At 44.2% G+C, this 20,259-nt stretch overlaps 1 protein-coding gene across 2 annotated transcripts in view; it reads left to right on the forward strand.

Annotated features, from left to right (window-relative positions):
* ENC1 (ectodermal-neural cortex 1) overlaps positions 1-19,810 on the forward strand; it is a 39,240-nt gene extending 19,430 nt beyond the window's left edge. Inside the window, exons 1-3 of one of the 2 annotated variants that reach the window (XM_075019907.1) lie at positions 7,909-8,167; positions 12,909-14,721; positions 18,467-19,810. In XM_075019907.1, the coding sequence (XP_074876008.1) occupies positions 12,921-14,690 (1,770 nt within the window). In that variant the 5' untranslated portion in view covers positions 7,909-8,167; positions 12,909-12,920 and the 3' untranslated portion in view covers positions 14,691-14,721; positions 18,467-19,810. Of the gene's footprint in view, positions 1-7,908; positions 8,168-12,908; positions 14,722-18,466 lie in introns of those variants that run through there. The other variant, XM_075019909.1, reaches the window with a different exon arrangement.
* Positions 19,811-20,259: the final 449 nt, after the last annotated feature.

Genomic DNA, 20,259 nt, shown 5'->3' on the forward strand with positions numbered 1-20,259 from the left:
CTATACGAGCTACTAGATAGAAAATTAACTCTATCCCAGCCAAAACCAGGACACCAGCACAGGATAAGATTGCTTCCATAGCTGAATTTGCATTAGTCCTTTAAGGAAAACTCGATGATTCTTCTAATCAATTCTTTGGATGTGGTTAATCACAAGGCTTTGTAATTTTATTTGAGCAAAATTCTAACTTTACATACAGATGAAAGTAGATTCTGAAAAGGAAATTGCCTGTTAACAAAAACCTTAAATACATTCCTTTAAGAAAGCAGAAGTGATCAGTTAGCTATCTTCCAACTATGCACTTCCAATTCTTTCTAATTTAATGTATTACCTCTTTTACATCTTAACACAAGACTTGTTACAAAAGACAGAAACTGTCTTTTGTATTTCCAAACTACTGTCTTTTCTTTAAGCCAAAATATACATATGTTGACATGCCAAGTGGCTCCTTCTTCAGGTAGGAAAGTAAAAACATGTTCAGACATGTCCTGGAGGTTGGGAGAATTGCCAAAAAATGTTTAGCTCAAATAAAGCATCAACAGTTTCATTTTTACTACTTTCAGCAGCAATCAGATCTCTAATTAAACTCCATTAGCCTAAAATAAAGCAGAGCTTTGAAGATGCAAATCAATAACCAGAGTAAATGCCACATTGACTGTATTAAGAAAGTTTTTAAGCTTTGCCCACACTACACATTCTTCCAAGTTTAAGCCCTTCTACTTAACTTGGGCTTAACTAAATTGTCCAAGTTAACATTTAGAGAAGTAATAGGCCTTTTTGGAACACAGAAGATTTCCAAAGAAATCTGGTTTCCCTGCACTGTTGAACATGAAACTTGCAAGGTTTTGCCTATTATGATGTGACATTTCTTCACTCATAAACTGTTCTTTCTTTTTAAATAAGGTTTTGCTGCAGATCTAAATGCACCAGCACTGCACCAACAGTGAATTAATCTTCTACAAAGGCTTGCTCATAAAAAAGATTAAAAAATTCAAACCAACACCATGAAGGACTTAAACCTTTGTATAATACACTGGCTCAGTGGCAGGATCCAATTCACTGGTTTCCTTTGTACACAAGAACAATAAAGTCTCAAATAAAGGCTTCGAGAGAGTACATAAACAACTCTTTTAAAACAAGCAAATGTGTCCTTTTAAGTCCTTCTCATTAAACAGACATAGGCTGATGAGGATACTGAGGCTACTTGTGCACATAAGAATGCCTGGGAAACAACCCCTGCTGTAGGCAACATGTTCAAAAGTCAGATCTAAACCACAGAAATACCAACTCCATAGGACACATTTCATTCTGTTAAAATGTCTGGAATCAGATTACTTAGTCCACACAATCATCAGGCTTCACAGAGTAAGACTAGGTAACTGAGAGTCTGTTTTAACCTTCTCATGTTCTGCCAAAAGCCTTCAAAAGTGTTCCTTTCTTAAGTGTTCTTAAGTATCTGTAAAAATGCTATTTAAGAACATCCAGAATTAATGTGGCCTCAAAACTACTAATAATGCTGTTCCAGATGTTTGTGGTGAATTGTTGAGCAGGAAAATTAATAAAGCCATACTTACACAAACGAGCTTGCTTTAAAATACTTGTCTGGATCTGTCCTAAACCCATAAAAATCAGAAAATTCTGTACTCTCTGTCTCTTTAAAGCAGTGGTCCCCAACAAACCACATTAAGCTTCCAATCTTCTCATGCATTCTTATCATCAAACTTTTTGAATTGGAAACAATATAAACTTTACTGTTTACGTTGGTCCTGTGGACCACTTCCCGTGACCTCACGGCTTGTAGTTTGGAAACTGGTTCTCTAAGATATATGTATATGATAATGCAAAGCATGGCTACAAGACGTCTGTTGGCTCTCATTGTAATTTGCTACAGTGGATGATAGTGGCATTGAGACACAGACTTTTGGCAGGTCAGCAACCTGGACTTACACCCAAGGTCCTGATCTACCTACATAACTATAAGGACAGATTAGCTCAATGTCTCTTGGGCACTGAAAAACAGAAGAAGCAAAAAAAAGCTTTTCTCTCATGTTTGCTCTTATCCACCTGAAGAAATCTGAAGCTCTCTGCTATGTGACGCAGTCAGGGCTTTTCAGCTCCTATGCATTGCCTTCTTTTTTTCTGGCATCTGTCAATGTATGGCTTGACTCTTCAGCAGGCCTGAAAAGGTGAAGAGCTAGTTCTCTCCTGACTTGAGGGCAAAATAGCATCTAAGTGAGGGGAACAGCATAACAAGTCCCCAGGCTAAAATGTAAATTTTTGGGGAGACATACATGTGTATGTTTTCAGACTTGAGTGACTCAAAGTTGCACCACCAAAAAAGTATGTGTATTCCCATCTGATGTCAAAAATGCTTGTCCTTAAACACACTGAATAAAAGTCCTTAAATACCTTGTATTTAAATGTGTAGTGATACTCATGAATGTAAGAATAGCTACTTCGATGTGTATTCCTGTCCTTACAAAGCCACAGCTATTTGTTTGCATGAATACGTTTTTGTCTTCCTGGTTTCAATACTAACATGAAAGATGAAGACAAGCAAAAAATCTCCATCATTTAGGGGTCTCCCTAGATGACACACTGTCCTCTGTTGAAATTACCTAGTCCATTCTTAAAGATTAAACATTTTAATGAATAATGTAAGGTACAGCCCTGTTCTCAGAGGCTCATTGGTGTTGGTGGGTTCCAAACTCAGGTATGTAACGGGTCAGGAGGAACTGGCCCATGGTCCCTGCGGAACTGAAAGATGTAGGGAATGCAGATGTCCTTAGGCCAAGTTTCTGTTACAGCGTGGAGGCTTTTTCAGTACGGGGTGGGAAAACTTGAAATAAGAAGCCAGCTCAGCTGTCACCACTGGGGGCCACTGCTACTTAGCAAGAGAGAAGCAAAGGGAAGTTGCTGCAAGGCCTGGAGTCTGCCCTGACTGGAAATAGCTCGTAGAGAAAAGCAAGGAAGTGTCCCTGTGCAGAGTTACTGTTTGGAGATGGGAACAGCCAGCAAAGATACGCACAGCTAATTGAAATCTCCTGACAATGCACATATGAATGAGATGCTAAGACTTTTGCTGAATGTCACCATGAGTGATGGCAGAAGTGGCACCAGCCACTCTTTACAGCGGTACTCCCAGTCCTGTGCTGGTCCACATACCTATGGGAAGTGGCTTGCATACCAGCAATAATTGTGACCCCCCTGCTAATCAAACCTGCTCAAAAGAGGGTCATCATGGTTGCTGTCTTCGTTGACCAAGGAATGACTTTACTTGCTAATAGGGAGAACATGAGATATGGAACAGGCAAAAAATAAAGTCAGGTAGCAGAGACTTTTGGGGGAGTAATTAGAGAGCAAGACGAACTGGAAAATGCTAAGATGGGCAGAGGAATTATGTACGAAAGAGAAGCGGACAGCTTCTCCTTATAGTCTGAGATGTATTTTCTTCTCATTACTACTTTTCTGTATAAACACATACTGCTGGAGTAATGCAGAATTGTGAATTCTGGACTAGATGCAATAGGCAGGCTTTTCGAAGGGTCTCCCTGACAGATTAAGAAACATCAGGTGAAAATCTTTCTCACTCCAGACATTATCCATATCTATAACATTATTTTACAGCCAAATTGACTGTTCTGAAAATCCTTTGTACCAAACATATTCAGCCTTGAATAGAAACCAAGGCCTGACTTTTCCTATCCCTTACATGTAAGATGATGGCATAACTCACTGACTTCAAATGGGCTAGTGTTCATATACTTTACAAGTGACAAGGGACTCTCACCTCACAGTCATTTCTCACACTGATGCAATACAAATGTTTTGGAGAGGAGCAGTTACAGGTCACATACATACACCAACATTTGCCCCTTAGAGCTGCTGGTTTTTAGGCAGCAGCAGGTATTTTCTTTTTGGTCTGAGCTGCCATACCATGCAGGAATGACGTCTAAGGGGCAGCCTGACTGACTGTAAACCTTTTGAAAAATAAACATACATAGAAGTGTGAAAAGGAGAACCAGGCAAAGAGGGGTTTCTCTCCCCCCCCCCCCAAACTAGTGGGCAAGCTGGCATAATTGTTGCTAAGAATTGTTGAATGTTGACTTCCCACTAAACACTTTAAATACATCTCTGGCACTAAACAAGCGTTGTACCACATTGGGCTGTATCAACTCACACCTCTGACTGCAGGCCAGGCTGGAGAAGCCCATCACAGGCAAATGATAAGAAAAGCAGGTGTGGGTCACTGAGGGGTGTTCCTGGCCCCATCCCCCTGGGAGACCTCTGGCAGTGGTACTGCTATTGTACAGTGTTAATTAGATCATTCTAATTAATTCATTCAAAGTGTAAATTAGGAAGGAATGAAGATAAATTACACTAATACATTTAACCCCATGCTGTTTATTTAGCAGCTGAACAAAATAATGTGGTTAAAAAGAGTCTAACAAGGCAAAAGCCCAAGACACAGCTGTTTAATAGCATTAAAAATGAGATCTCAGCCTGTGCTGCGGGCACATACTGCTTGTTTGCATTTAAAAGCGTTGCCAAGATAGCTGTACTGGCAAACCCTGCTAGTGTAGATGCAGCTGATACTAATAAAACAAAACAAAAAATGTATTTCCATCTCCTGAATGAAATAACCTGCACTGGTAAACAGATTATTTTGCTAGTGCAGCTCTGCCAGCATTAGAACTCTTGCTGGTGTTGCTAGGGTAGTCTGGAAGATTTTTTAGCTGCATAGGTATGCCTGCAAAACATTTAAGTGTCAATAAAGCCATATTATAAAGTTTGCTATACATTCAAGGATCCAAGAACTTGTCTCAACACAGAAGCCAAACCAATTTAAATAAAGTGTGAGGTGAAACTCATTTAGTTAAAACAGCAGCGCTTCTCTGCACAGCAAGCTGGATTTGAGTTGAACAAAGAAGTTTTTGCTACCCCAATTTTTTTCAGAGTCAAATGTGGCACTTACGATTGCAGAAATGAAAACTGAAAATATTTGGGGTTTTCCAAGCTTTGAGTTTTCGAAGGCCACACTTCCATTCCACATAGTCATTCTTTCAGACTTCGTATTAAAAAAACCCAAACAATAAAACCAACCCTAAGAGATTATCAATTTCACATGACTCTAGAAGCTGGGACTTTGAGAAAACGGCCAATTATCTTACGATTTTTGATAAAATCATGGTATTTAGCAACACTTCAAAGATCCTATCTATCCTGGCATATGAATACTAGGAGAAACATGTTTAAACTAGTTCAGTGGGCATGTTAAACTATGTCCTGTGATAGGCTAGGCCAGCTTTGTTTTCAGCAGTGTCAAAATACAGATTGGCCCATCTACAAAACTGGCTTAACCGGAACTGTGTTTAAATGTGACCTGACTTAGTTCTTAGACCAACATAAACCAGGCCAAAGATTTGCTTTGGACCAGGTTAATTTCTTGAGTGTTTTTTCCATGCTAGCCATGCAAGCATTCTTACGCTAAATGTGTTCTAAGCTGCATTCAGCCAGAGCAACCTAGTTTTAACTCCTGTGCAGAAAAGAGCAGAGGCATTTTGGATGCTCTTTGTCACCTGAACATAAATAGGGGCTCCTGTGAGCACGTTCAAGAGAACTGCTGTTGTGGTTTGTAAGCGTTCTAGCTGTGGAATTACAGGCAGCGGACTATGGAGTTACTTTTTCTTCTCCCTCTCTGCTCCCACCAGTTGCACTGCTTTACACAGTGCATATGCGCTGAGTTACATGCACACAGAAGGGGCTGTCTGGCTGTGTAGTTGTTTCCCCAACAGATGACGTATGGCATCATCCTATCATTCTGCCCTGATTAACTTCAACAGGTTCCTCATTCTATGGAGGACAAGGAAGATCAGTACTTCATCTGGTCCCTCTCTTACAGGATTATTGCCTCATTCTGTTCATGCAGAGTATTGCCCAAATCTGCATGCTGTGGGCAGCCATGTAAGCCCCATATGTTGTCCTCTCTACAGACCTCATTTTTCACTGACCATTCCTCATAGCCATGCTCAAAATCACTTTTACAGTTCAGATATTGCTGAGCGATAGATTAGGTAACATTACTCTACTCTTTCTGTTTTTCACTCATGGTGGTAATTCTGCCTGTTTGAAGTTTGTCCTGACACTGTATGAAGTGATGCGTCCCCTGTGTTTTCAGTTGCATAGGATGATATAATCTGACCTTCTGACACCAGACTATGGAAGATTCACCATAAGGGAATTAGCTCTAAGGGGACAGGATTTGGGTGGAATCTCTGCAGGGTTTTGTTGGGGGAAAATGGGAGAAAACAGGATCAAGGCATTTTATGGGAAATGCTATGATGAAAGGGAAAACCCAGACTCAAAACATGGACAATCCAATGTGCCACAAAGGTCGAACACTCAGAGTCTAATCCAAAATCCTCAGAGGGACAGGACTCAGGTTATCACTGGTGTCTGTGAATACCCCTTGTGTAAGGTCATTTACAATGTCCAACAGCTTCTCACACCTAAACAGCTTTGAAACATACTTTATTACATACAGATGTGCAGCATTTTTAGACCTTGCAATCTGCAATACTTCACGTTGCAATCAAACAGTATTGTAAAAAGAATAATCTATGAAACAAACTACTCTTTCATCTGCTCCCTGTTCAGCCATGCTCTCCAGGCTTGCGTATACCCCCAGGCTCTCTGGAATTTCAGATGTGTCCTGCTATACACCAAGTGTGTGTTTCTCTGCAGACTCTGGAGTCCAGCCACAGGAATACCAGTAACCGTCTGCATGTTAGCGAATTGCTTGCAGGGCTTTTTTTAACAGGAGAAATTTGAGTGATGTCTCATTATGAGGAATGGATGAATTCTCCAAACTATTAGATGCAGCTAGGACTTTCCTGCTGGTGGGAGTACAATACTTGCTCTCATCTTCCTCGAAGGCTCTTTAGACTAAAACCATTTTTATGGCTTTAAATGGTATTAGCAAAAGGCAAATCAGCAGTATGTACGGTGTTGAGGATGGTATCCTGTATTCTTCTTGTGGAGAGCTGCAAGATACCATTATGTAAACACGGCTGTTATGTCTAGATGTTTACTTTTGAAATCGGCCTTTTGCACAAGTGCGTTTTTCTCATACTTTGTTAATTGGGAAATAATTAAAGCCAGGCTCAGCTTTGTGCCGCTGTACCGCTCCGGCGCGCAGCTGTGAAGGAAGCAGCAGCGCTGCCAAGGCCTCACGGGCGCGCAGTGGAAGCGCGGGGCGCTGCGCTCGGCCCCCCGTGGTGCCCGGGTCCCCCGCGGTGCCCGAGACCCCGGGCTCCCTCGGCCCCTGCCGGCCGCTCCCCCGCGGCTGCTCCGCTCGCCTCCTCCCCGGGCTCGGCCGCCGCGGCACGCCATGCGGGCCAGGGGCAGCGCGGACAGCGCAGACCCCGGCGCCCGCGGGCCCCTCCGCGCAGTTCGTTCCGCACCCTCCGCGGCGCTCTTGCCGTGTCGTCCCCCCCCCGTCCCCTGTACAGGGATTTCGGCGTCCGCAAAGCGGGGCGCGCCCCCTCGCTCGTTCCGAGCGGTGCGGCCGCCGGCAGCCCGGTGCGGCACTGCGCGGGGTGGCCCGGCTAACCCCGCGGGGCCGCCGCGCCGCCTCGGCCCGGGACACCGGCCGGCCGACCGGCCGGGGAGGCCCGTCCCGCAGTCCCCAGCGAGGCGGCGCGGGGGCACCGCCGCGCCGTTCGGGCCGCCGGCCGGAGCAGCGACTCCTGCGAGAGCGCTGCGCCCTCGCCGCGCCGCGCCGTGCCGTCCCTCCCCCGCCTGTCACTCACCCGCTTTGCATAAACGCTCCCCCCGCCCCCCGGCCCATATACGCCTTCTTCGCGCCGCCGCCTGGGCAGAGCCGCGCCGGCGGTGCCAGCAGCAGGAGCGGCCGCTCGCTTCTTCCCTTCCTCCAGTCCCTCCTGCCTGCCTCCCGCCCGCCCTCCTTCCCCGGCCCGCCTCCCGCCAGCGGCACCACCTCCGCCCGGCGCTGCGCGGCTCCCGGCGAGCGCAGCCTGCCCGGCCGCCTCTCCGCGGTCCACGCCGAGTCGCGCCGCGCCGGCAGCCGCGCTCCCCTCCCATGCGCGGTGCTGCGCCGCCCGCGGAGGCAGAGGGGGACGTCGGCGCTCGCCCAGGAGCCGCTGCTGTAAGTCGGTCCCCGCCGACCTGTTGCGGCGCCGGCCCTGCTGGGGAGGCGGGTGGGCAGCGCGGGTTCGCGGAGGGGCCGGCGAGCCGGGCCGGCGTGGAGAGGCAGGGCTGCGGCCGCCTCACGCCCGGGGCAGGCGCGGCGTGGGTCCGCGCGTAAGTCCGCGCCCGCGGGGCGGTGCGGCGCGGTGCCGCGCCGCCCTGCGGGTCGCCGGCACGGCCGGAGCCCGGCCCTCCTCCGCTCTGCCCGCAGCGCCGGGGAGCATCGCCCCTTCTGCCGGCAGCGGGGCACCGAGCGGCCGGTGGGTGGGCATCCGCCGTCGCTCTCGCCTCCCGTGTGCGGCTGTGCTCGGAGAGCGCCGGCTCCTGTTAGGCAGGCTGCTAGCCTCCCCGGTGGGCTTCAGCTTCCTCCTCGCGGCCCCTGGAGGTCCGGAGCATCCCTCGGCGGGCGAGGGGCAGGGCAGGGGAAGGGGCGAGCGCCTCGCTGCTCCCGGAGCCGGCTGCGGCGCTGCCCTCCCTGCGCTGCTACGGAAACTTTCACACGTGGTTATTGCCCTATAAAGGAAACCGAATGCATTTTAACTTCTCGGGCTGTTTCTTTGTCGGGTTGGGAAGAAACCCGGCAAGTTTCTTTTCAGAGGCGGAGTTGTTTAGGCGTTGCGATGGAGTGAAGGGGGGGGATTTAGAGTTGGGTTTCTTTGTCTGCATGTGGTGAGCAGTAGTGCATTCCTAGCAGGAGCAGCGTGTTCTGCTTTCCATCTCGCTGCAGGTCCTAGGAAGCCACCGAGTTTGTGCTAGAGGACTTTGGGTAGGGTCAGGGTTTGGCTCTGCAAAACTGCTAGTATCGCTGCAGATTTAGCCGCTGAAAGCCGTGTTAGTTGAATTCTACGGGATGTTCAGCAGATTTCCTCTCCTTCAGCTGTTTCAGTGATGCTAAACAAAAACGCAACTACCACCATGTAATTAGAGTTGTATTAAAATGAGCCTACATCAGGGATGTGTCAGTAATTTGAAAATACTTAATTTTTCATTTGATTTAGGCTGAGACCTGCATGCTGCAGAGTTGTTAAGAAGTAGGGCAGGGAGTCTGTTGTTTAGTCTTAAAGTAGTGTTTACTACTGGGCTGCTGCGACAAGTAGCCTGTTGAAGTGTAATTATAAATCAAAGTCTTGGTTCAACCTCTGTTCCTAGATAAAATCTATATCTGTAATTTACTGACCACTTCTTGTCTTTTACATACAAATATTATTATTTCTAAGGAAAAAACGCCTGAAGGGAGTTGACTCATACTATTCAAGATGAACATTTGCTCACTGACAGTAAATTACCTCTGCCGAAGTATTTGAGGCTTGCATAATTTCCAACACCAAATAGAGAAATCAGAGATGTCATTTATACATTTGAATATTCTTGTAAAATTCTGGACTGAGCTAATTGTCAGACACTGCAAAAGGACATGTTTACAGAAACAGAGCCTGTTAGTAAATTATGATAATTGCTTGTTAAGGGTGTTTGTTCGACTAGTCCATGTGTGAACTCATCTCAGCAACCACAGTGGAGGAAAAAGATGTGGAAAGATATGTATCTTTGTTCTGTTTCGGGAAATATGTTAGCTTATCTTAAATGTGAATTGGCATATTTTGAATTCTTGTCAATAGATGACATTGTGATGATAAAGGCAATGTTACTGGAACAGTTAAAGACCAGCGTATGTGAAATCTGCAAGTGTTTCATGAGAAATGGGATTGCTCACTGAAAGACCAAATCTTCTATTTTGGTGGGGCGAAACACTGAGTGCTTTATTCAGTAGCTGTTTGAGAGTGGATCTTACCTTCCTTTTTTTTTTTTTTTTTTTTTCTTTTTTTTACAGCAGTGTTCGTTACTATGGCTGTGGGTGGGCTTGGGTAACGCGCAGTGATCTGTTCTTCTACATATGGTCTGTAGCTCACTAGCCTCCAACGTATGCATAACTGCAGGGTGGGTGTTTTATGTTTGCCTGTATTTTGTTGTGGTTATGGGCTCATTCTGAATGATGCTGAGCAAGTGGTGCTCACTGGAGTACAGAGCTTGCTGAAAGATCTGAACGCCTGCATTTGCAGCCTCTGACATGAACTTTACCTGCCCTATTTCTGAACCCTGTGTGCATGATAAAAGAAAGTTTTCAGTATACTCTGAATTACCCCAATATGTGGGGGGAAAGGAGGGGAGCTGTGTTTCCATAGAGATCCTGACATGCCTAGACTGTGATGTCTACACATTCACTTAATTGGGATGGAGAGCAGGGGGGCAATGAGTATCTTCAGATCCTGGTGACCCTATTGTCTCTCATTAGTGGGTGTTTAGCTCCTGTCCTGCTCCGTGGTGAGGAAACCAGTCTGTAGAGATCCAGCGAATGCTTTGCACTGCATCATAATAGCATTTAAAATGGTAAAGTGCTTGCAAAAGTTTGAAAAAATTGCAGGGGGTGCCTCGCCAGTAGAGGGTTCGCCTTCCCATCTGTGTCTCCCAACTGTTTGTATACTAGTATTTCAAGCCATGACCCTTTCTGTAATCCTTCAGTTCCAGCAGGTTTCAACCTGTATATGGTCAGTATAATCCTTTTGGCTATAGATTAAGTGGGTAATTTTAGTCTGAGATTAGTGCTCAGGATCCTTAAATGCCATCTGAGTCTTTTTTTTGCCAGACCATACAATTGCGTTAAAGGTAACTTAATTTTCCTTGTAAAAGGATTTGTGTTGTGAAGACTACCAGCCTCCTTAAGTTGTTCTGTGCTTAGTGTTAGTACATTTAATAGGTTGGTCTAGGGAGCATTAGTAAAATACCTTTCCAGACTTCTGCAGGGTAGAGTAAGGATTCCTCTCTGTTTTGGAGGATTTTGAATTAAGCACTGTATATTGAGCCGTGTTGCTTGTTCTTTTCAATCCTGGTTAAGTTTCATCACGAAGTCATGTTTCAGATTAAAGGAAATGGGCTATGGTAGTTCTACAGTAAGGTGTCTCTTTGTTCCTTAATTGATGTTGGTTTGAGGGGCTTTTTTGCTGTGACTGAAGGGAAAGGTGTATCACAAACTTGCTGTTGGATGTGACAAATCAATTATTCTGTATGTTAGCACAGCTAGCAAGGAGGATGGTACTGGCTATGCTGCAGTTAATCTGCAGGTGTTGCATATTCCCTATACACAGATCCCTTGTTCTGAAATGGAGACCGCTGCCCAAATTATTTGTATATGGTTTTGATTTTGTTGAAGGTTCTGGTCATGTGAATCTAGAAAAAGACATGTATTTGTTAAAAAAATGCTTTTTTTGAGGCTTGTAAAGCTCTTTTGTCATCTTGAAGCGTGAAATGTGGGAATAGAGTTGTACAGTTCTGTACTGCTTAAACATGCTCAGGAATATGAAAATGTTTGAGTCTGTGGGAGAGGGAAGTATATCCACATTAAAAACCTCCACAACTGGCCCCAGGTCATGCTCTGACTTTGAGCATCGGGCACTTCCCAGGTATGCTTTTGCCCTGTTCCTTATTTGAAGGTGCAGTAAAAGGGACTCTGGGCATGTGAATATCATAGTAATTAGGGAAGTTTGGTTCTCATCTTTCTCCAAGCTTCCTCTGCATTTTGGGGAGAGAGAAGCAAGATTATTACAGTAGTGGTCACAGCCACAGATTGCACTGGGCTCTGTATGCTTTGTCTCCTATTATTTGCACTGTGGCTTATGGCCATTAGCTTTCTATGGCTGCCACTATTCCTCTGTTTCCCTATACTCCATACTGTTTTGGCTTGACTCTTAATTAAATCTGAAAACTTGCTGCTGTAATCATACATAGACCTGCATATCATGGCAGGTAACAGTAATGTTCACCTCCAAAGAGGGACCGAACAGCATTGTGTTTGTTAGGAATAGGGTAGGGTAGGATAGGATATGTCTTTTGTTTTATGCCTCTTCCAAACCTCAGAATGAACCGATGGCTTGTGCTCTGAATACCTGACTTTCAAGGTAGCTTCAGAGGCGATGATGCCTTGGTGACTTTAGCTGATAATCAAAACACATTTTTCTGCTGACTCTGCCCATGTATATGCTGCATCACTATAGCAGGTGGCTGCCAGCAGAGTTCAAGATGTAATCTCTAAAATTCACTCGTCATTTTTTTTTATGATTTCGCAAGTCTAAATTTATGATCGTTGCTAGGCTTTTATTATAAAGTTCTCTTTTTTCATTCTCTGCTGTTGCATATGGAATCATTATACCAAAGGAAAGCTTCCTAATGGGATTAGTAGGTTTTTGTTCCCCGTGCAGCTTTTGACATTCCTTAAGTATTCTGTCTGGTAGCTCTTCCTGCTATGATTCAGTACAGGAGAATGTTTCAAGCATGTGCATGTGTACGTATGTAATGAATCAGCTGGTCTAGGTTGGGGAATGGTGAGAAAATCAGTCCTGGTTCCTTTTCTTTCCCCTCTGACTTACTTGCGTACTGTATTGCTATGAAAGTTGGAGATCAGGTTTCCCAAGACAAACCTGCTCTTGGGCAACAAATTTAGAGTATGTCATTTATGAAACTCATCTTACCAAAAAAAAAAAACCCCAACACATGCCAAAGGTAGATGCAATTCGCTGTCCACTCACCTAATAAATTAAGGCTTTTTTTCCCTGTTTTATAGTGAATAATAGATACACTTTTTGATATGTAAAAACAATAATGAATTTAACTGTCTCATTGATCTTATTCATTTTTTCCTTTGTTTATAGGTGTGAAAGAAAATGTCAGTCAGCATGCATGAAAATCGCAAATCTAGGGCCAGTAGTGGCTCCATAAACATATACTTGTTCCACAAGTCATCCTATGCTGATAGTGTCCTTACTCACCTGAACCTTCTGCGTCAGCAACGTCTCTTTACAGATGTACTTCTGCATGCTGGGAACAGGTCATTCCCCTGCCACAGAGCCGTTCTAGCTGCTTGTAGCCGCTATTTTGAAGCAATGTTCAGTGGAGGATTGAAAGAGAGCCAGGACAGTGAAGTCAACTTTCATAATTCGATTCACCCAGAAGTCTTGGAGCTTCTTCTGGACTATGCGTATTCCTCCAGGGTTATCATCAACGAGGAGAATGCCGAGTCACTGCTGGAGGCTGGTGACATGCTGGAGTTTCAGGACATTCGGGATGCTTGTGCAGAATTTCTGGAGAAAAACCTTCATCCCACCAACTGTCTTGGCATGCTGCTGCTGTCGGATGCTCACCAGTGCACCAAGCTGTATGAACTCTCTTGGAGGATGTGCCTTAGCAACTTCCAGAGTATCAGTAAAAGCGAAGACTTTCTCCAGCTGCCAAAAGACATGGTAGTGCAGCTCCTTTCCAGTGAAGAGTTAGAAACCGAAGATGAAAGGCTGGTGTATGAATCAGCTATCAATTGGGTCAGCTATGACCTGAGTAAGCGTCACTGTTACCTGCCTGAGCTATTGCAGACGGTGAGACTGGCCCTTTTGCCAGCCATATACCTTATGGAGAATGTGGCCATGGAAGAACTTATCACCAAGCAAAGGAAGAGCAAAGAGATTGTAGAAGAATCGATACGATGCAAGTTAAAGATCTTACAGAATGATGGAGTGGTCACTAGTTTGTGTGCCAGACCCCGTAAAACTGGCCATTCGCTTTTTCTTCTGGGTGGCCAAACCTTTATGTGTGACAAGCTGTACCTGGTGGACCAAAAGGCAAAGGAGATCATTCCAAAGGCTGACATACCAAGTCCACGGAAAGAGTTCAGTGCTTGTGCCATAGGCTGCAAAGTGTATATCACTGGGGGGCGAGGGTCAGAAAACGGAGTCTCCAAAGACGTGTGGGTGTATGACACCCTTCACGAGGAGTGGTCGAAGGCTGCTCCCATGCTGGTGGCTAGGTTTGGGCATGGTTCTGCTGAGCTTAAGCACTGTTTGTATGTAGTAGGAGGACACACCGCAGCAACTGGTTGCCTTCCAGCTTCCCCTTCAGTATCCTTAAAGCAAGTAGAACAATACGACCCCGTGACCAACAAATGGACCATGGTTGCCCCGCTGCGAGAGGGAGTAAGCAATGCAGCTGTAGTAAGCGCAAAGCTTAAGCTGTTTGCTTTCGGAGGTACCAGTGTTAGCCATGACAAGCTGCCCAAAGTTCAGTGCTATGATCAGTGTGAAAACAGATGGACAGTACCAGCCACCTGCCCTCAGCCCTGGCGCTACACAGCTGCAGCTGTTCTGGGTAACCAGATTTTTATTATGGGTGGAGATACCGAATTCTCTGCGTGCTCTGCTTATAAATTCAACAGTGAAGCATACCAGTGGACTAAGGTGGGAGATGTGACGGCTAAGCGAATGAGCTGCCATGCAGTGGCATCTGGAAACAAATTGTATGTCGTTGGAGGCTACTTTGGCATTCAGAGGTGCAAAACATTGGACTGCTATGATCCCACGTTAGATGTATGGAACAGCATAACAACTGTGCCCTATTCATTAATTCCAACGGCTTTTGTCAGCACATGGAAGCACCTCCCCTCATAATTGTGTGTCTGTTGCAATTACAAATTATCAGGTAAGAAATAACACCTTTGAATTCCACTGTAATAATGCTTTTCACAAAGCTTTTCAGCAGCAGCTCTGAGGAGGGTGAGTATATTCAATCCAATTTTACAGCTGGAGCAACTGAGACACGTACATTCACAGGTTGTTGTAAGCCAGGCACCATGTCTGTGACAAAGCCAGATGCTGGAAGTAGTTTGTCGCGTATCTTGCACCCACTTCTCTTTACAGGGACTTTTCTTATATGATTTAGATGTAAAGGACTGAACAAAACCAACATTTTCAACTTGTGGGGAAATGCAGATAATCTTTTGGAAATTGAATCCTGCTCTGCGTTTAAATACTAAATGAATGCTAAACAATGGTTTAGTGCCCTTTTCCTGGTGACAGAGGCTAGGTCACTCTCTATATCCAGTAACAGTGCCCCAAAAGATACTGTAAATTCTGATCTGAAGCCTGATAGTGAATTCACTTGAATTTCTGGGCAGACAGCATGCTTCTCCATGCAGACAGCCTATGGGGAAACTTGCTGCCTTATGAAAAGTGTTTCACAGGCACTTCAGGCCTAATTTTCCATCCCACCTAGACAGCATTGTGGCACCTGCATGGGCTAAGGTTGCATTTGCTCCATTGATATACTTTAAAATGCAGATTTTTCAAAATAGTTATGGTCATATATGTTGGAGGAGATATAGTGTCAGGATGACATATAATTAATATTGCTGGCTGAAATAATTACCAGTCTATAGCACACACTGTTCCAAAACAATTTAATTATATATAATGGGCCAAGCTCTTACTAGATGCAACTTCAGCATTGTATCTTCTCACAAGCAAGTCTGAATTTGGCCTTGCTTGTTTGGTTGTTCTGAATTTCTCATTTTTGGGAGGAGAGGAGAAAAGGTTAATGAAAAAAAAACACTAAAAAATCTAGGTACCTACACATATTGCTAATATTCTTCAAATCTGTTTTTTCATGCTAACTACTAACTGTTACTTCAGCTATTATTATTTTTTTCCTTATTTTTATCTTTTCTAGAGTAACACCACTTGAAATAAGTCACTGACGTTTTCCAGAACTATTAATCTGTGTATTTTGCAACAAATCTGGTAGACTCCCCTTAATGTTGTGGTGTTCTTTTTCCCCACTCCCCCCTTGAGACTTTAGTACAGAATCACAGTTACCACCAGCGAACCAAACAAATATAGTGGCATGCTTAATCCTAAATAATCCATTCCCTGTGAGGGGTAATTTCTTTTTGGATTTGAACAGTGTATAGTGTAACCATGAAGGCAAGCAGGTTAGAAGGAACAAGGCAAATAAATACAGTTGCAGTAATTAAACAAGCTCTGCATTTACATCTAAGTTACCTAGAAGTCCAGACTGATGGAGGTTCTCCAGAAAATGGGAAGAGCAGCTTGTGTATGAAGACTTCCCTAGGTTCTTCTGTTTGGACAGATCTTTTTTTTTTTTGCAGCTGGAGACATTTGCCTGACTCTTGCAGTAAACACGAAACCCAAATGTCTCTGAAGCAGTGTAGATAGAAGTATATATATAGAAATGTAGGGTAGTTGTGAAATTCCTTTCTCTGTGGTACACTGAGGATTCATCTTGTAGCTGTCTTTCAGCTGACTGGGAGCTTTGGTTGAGTAAAGAATGCAAGGTTGGGCCCATGCAAAGCAGGAGGTCAACGTGGAAATCTAGTGTCAAACTGCGCTGTGTTGTGCCGTCAGCTGCTCTTGTCCCAGGTGGGTGGCTGTCTTGAAGACACTGCCCTCTCTTCTCTCCTTGCTTCATTTTTCCCAAACTTTCTCTTGCGAAAGCAGGGCAAACCCTTGAGACTTACTAGATCCTGGGTGCTTAGGAGTAACCCCCAACAGCCAGCAAATGGAAGCCCAGACTTCTGCGCGGGGGCTTCCTTCCTAGCTGGGACCAACGTCTTGATGTCTTCAGTTAATTTCCATTATTACTGACTTTCAGCAGTTCTCAGTGTTATCAAAGCAGAAGTATTGAATGCCCGGACTCAGGTCTGTGCCAAGAAAAATACTGACTTATTCTTCTGAGACTGACTTACTTGTTCTGAAGTTTACAGTACGTGAGGGGGAGTGTTTTATTTTGAAAAAGAGTCCTCAGAATATAACGGTGCAAAAAGCTTTCCTTTGTTTTGCAGTATCTTATTGAAAGCTATTATTTTAGCTTTACTAACACACAAGGTAACTGGCTTAACTAACACACAAGATAACTGGCTCAACGCAGCCGTAGACAGAACTCTCGCCAATGCTGTATGCTCATCCAGCAAGTAGTTTGTTGGGTTTTTTTTTTCTGCTGACTCCTGCTGCTTTGTCAGTGGGTGGGAGGGACAAAACGGAAATTACTTCTGATTACCCTCTGTTTTCATGGTGCTGTGTGGCCCCAGCCTGACAGCTTTTAGGAAGATTTCAGTCTGCTGCTTTGTCTTGTTCCTCAAACTTGGGGCTTTTGAGTAGGTTGGGGATTCCCCCCCCCATTTTGGAATTGCTTATAATTTTTTTTTTTAAAGTTTGTCCCATGATAGGGAACATTGTTTTGGCATCAGCGTTGATAGTCTGTTTCAGTGGGAAGAAGAGCATGCTATGCTGAAGAATGTCTAGAAAAGACTAATCAACACTAAGTGCAGAGACCTTTTTTTAGACATAATGATGACAGTGTGTTTCAAGCCCACAGTTGCAAAGAGGCTTGACGCTCTGGGCTGTTATGTAGGCTGTGGTGTTTCCTGTGAGTGTTCCCTGTTGTTCTTAGATATCACAGCTTGAGAGATGTGGTATGTTCAGATGAACTGTGAGTTCACTGGAGCTCCTTTGCATTGTAATGATGTAGGATTTGCCTCCTAAAATTCTAGCAGTGCTGTCAGAAATGACTGTGAGCTGATGGTGGTTTGGAAGCTGGCACTTCAATACAGCTTCACAGTGAAAAAGCAAAGCACAATCTCAGCATCCAAAGGCTGAATGTCTTCTTGAATAATTAATCAATTTTTTATAAAGGACTCTAGGATGGAATTATTGATGCATGGTGCATTGCTGTGTGAAAAGAAATGAGGCAGACTTCTGCTGTAATGAATAGTAGATATGTTTTAAGTAGGAGGATTATATGTCCCTTTCTATATTGTGAATAAATTCAATTCAGAATTCTTCATGGTGAATGGAGGCATTGGGGTGAGACACCTTCACCTCCCCTTCTGCCTTACTCCAGCCAGGTTTGCTTTGGCCTGGGGACAGAAAAAACTCTTTGCACTAAGTGCTCATGTGGGCTCTTGTGGAAGAGAAGTTGCACAAGATCATGTTCGCTTAAAACAAATGTACAAACCTTTAAAATTTGGGGGGAACATAGAAATGTTGAAGTATGCAGGATGCAGAGCCCATCATGTTGAACTGTATTGGGCCAGTTTGATTGAGGTTTCAAATGACTGAACTTATAGCCAAAAAATTAAACAGCCTTTCTGGCATCAGTAGGGTGGTTTGCAGTGCAAGGCTAAAAGAATAATAAAGGCAGAATCTGACCCTAAATAATTATGTTCTTGGCTGGTTTATTTATCAGTAGTTGGCTATTGCATAGGCACATTGTGGGGCGGGGGGAGGGCAGGGAAGTCCATCAACTGGATTGTATCCTAAGCCTAACTTCTAGATTTTCTTTGACATCTAACAAAAACCTGATGGTATATTGTCTTAGATAAACCCTTTAAGTCTTTTCTCTCTCTTCCCCCCCCCCCCCCCCCTTTTAGTTTACTCCTTTTTTGGAGAAGAGAATTGGAACCTCAGATCTGGAGAAAGATTTTAATGAAGAAAAAATCGTTCAGTGTCTCTTGCATTTGAAGAAAATCATCTGCACCTTGTAAATTATCTAACCTAGACATGAAGGAATGGGAGGGAAAAAACTGTCTTCAGTGCTTCAGCACATGGTTAAATATGAATGGACGAACCTGTGATCTGGTCCTTCTGCTAGTAATTGTGGATTAATGCCAATATTAATCAGTCCTTCCAAGAAGAAAAAAAAGAGACAGAACTTCTCTGAGCTGTGCAGTACACAGCACTCGATTTCTGTGGACTCTGCTGTTTGTATGTGAAATTTGAAATGGTTGTCACCTCTCTTTGTGGTGGTTTGAAGTCCCAGCGCCAGCTGCAGGGGAAGCAGTCCAGGTCTGAAGCAGCGAGATGCCGCTGTGAATGAAGATACAGCAGTGTTGCTGCTGAAGTCTGCTAACCGGAACGTGCTTGTCTGTGGGCAGTGCCTACAGCATCTCTTAGATCATGCGTTGCATTGTCCCATGTGCAGTGAGTGACCTTCCGCTTGATAAGGAGCAGACCAGTGGTGAAATGTTTTTGCAACAGTGGGGAACGAAAATGACATTCCCCAAATGCTCTTTGTTCCCTTTCCTCCCTGTATTTATAAGTAATTCAAACTGTCCCATTCCTGTTATGTTACTTGTAGATATAGTTATTTATTGTTCAGTGCTTGCATGCTGAAACAATGCCTGCGATTGTCTTCAAGTTGCAAGGGCTTGTGTGAATTGTTGTATGTTTTGCACATTTTGTGATCGCTGACTTGCTTTGCTGCACAAAGAAAGAAAACTGTTGGGTAACAGTTGGAGGTGGAAGGGAGGGGTGGTTTCCCAGTTGGAAATGGAAGGATTATAAGGCAGGAGCTTAAATTACACACGTACTAAAGGAAGAAGCCATGGAGGTCACTTTCTCAGGCCACCAGCTCCCCAGGTTGCATGTGGTGTGTCTTGTAGATGGTGTCCTTGCTACATTTCATTTGTTGGTCATGCCTTTCAATTTCTAATCTGGAAATAGCCAAAATCTCTCACAGCTCTTTCTTTGTGCAGCTTCCTGATTGCAACGCAAATACTGTGGAAGAGCTTCCGGACACCAAGCCCAGATGAAGTCATTGTCCAAAGTTATTTATTTATTTATTGGGTTGGAGGAGGGGTACCTACAATATAGCCACATTGACCTGAATGAGTGGAGTATGGTGATTCAAAAATAAAAACAAAAACCTCAAGATAGGTTAGTGATGAAGTCTTAAGGAAAAAAAAAAAAAAAAAAAGAAAGAAAAGAAAAAAGAAGAGCGGCGATTTTGCACTGACTGGATTGCCTCATGCACCTGGATTTCAGATGATCATCTGAGTCGCCAGGTGTCAAAGACCCAAGTGCTCTAGCAAAATTTTTATGGGGATAGAAAACTAAACCTCTTAATCTTAAAAATAGCCCTCAAACTCTGCTGCCTTTTATTTTCCTTGGCCAGGTGTGTCTTTAAACACTTGGTTGCTCAGAAGCGTCAGATACAATCCTGAGAAACCAAACTTTGATTTTTAAATAAACTTGTTTCTTATCAGTCTGGTCTTGAGACAGAGATGAAGCTACTCTTTTTCTTCTGGATTTCAGAAGCTTATGTTTCACAGGTGCTTTCTTTGCCAGATCCTGTCACGAAGTGTGTATAGTATTGTGTTTTTTCCTAAATGTTTCTGGAGCCCAACTTAACTGGCACATTCAGTAACATGGTTGGTGTGTGCTG

Source organism: Buteo buteo, chromosome Z (assembly GCF_964188355.1).
Source record: "Buteo buteo chromosome Z, bButBut1.hap1.1, whole genome shotgun sequence".
Classification (NCBI taxonomy): Eukaryota; Metazoa; Chordata; class Aves; order Accipitriformes; family Accipitridae; genus Buteo; species Buteo buteo.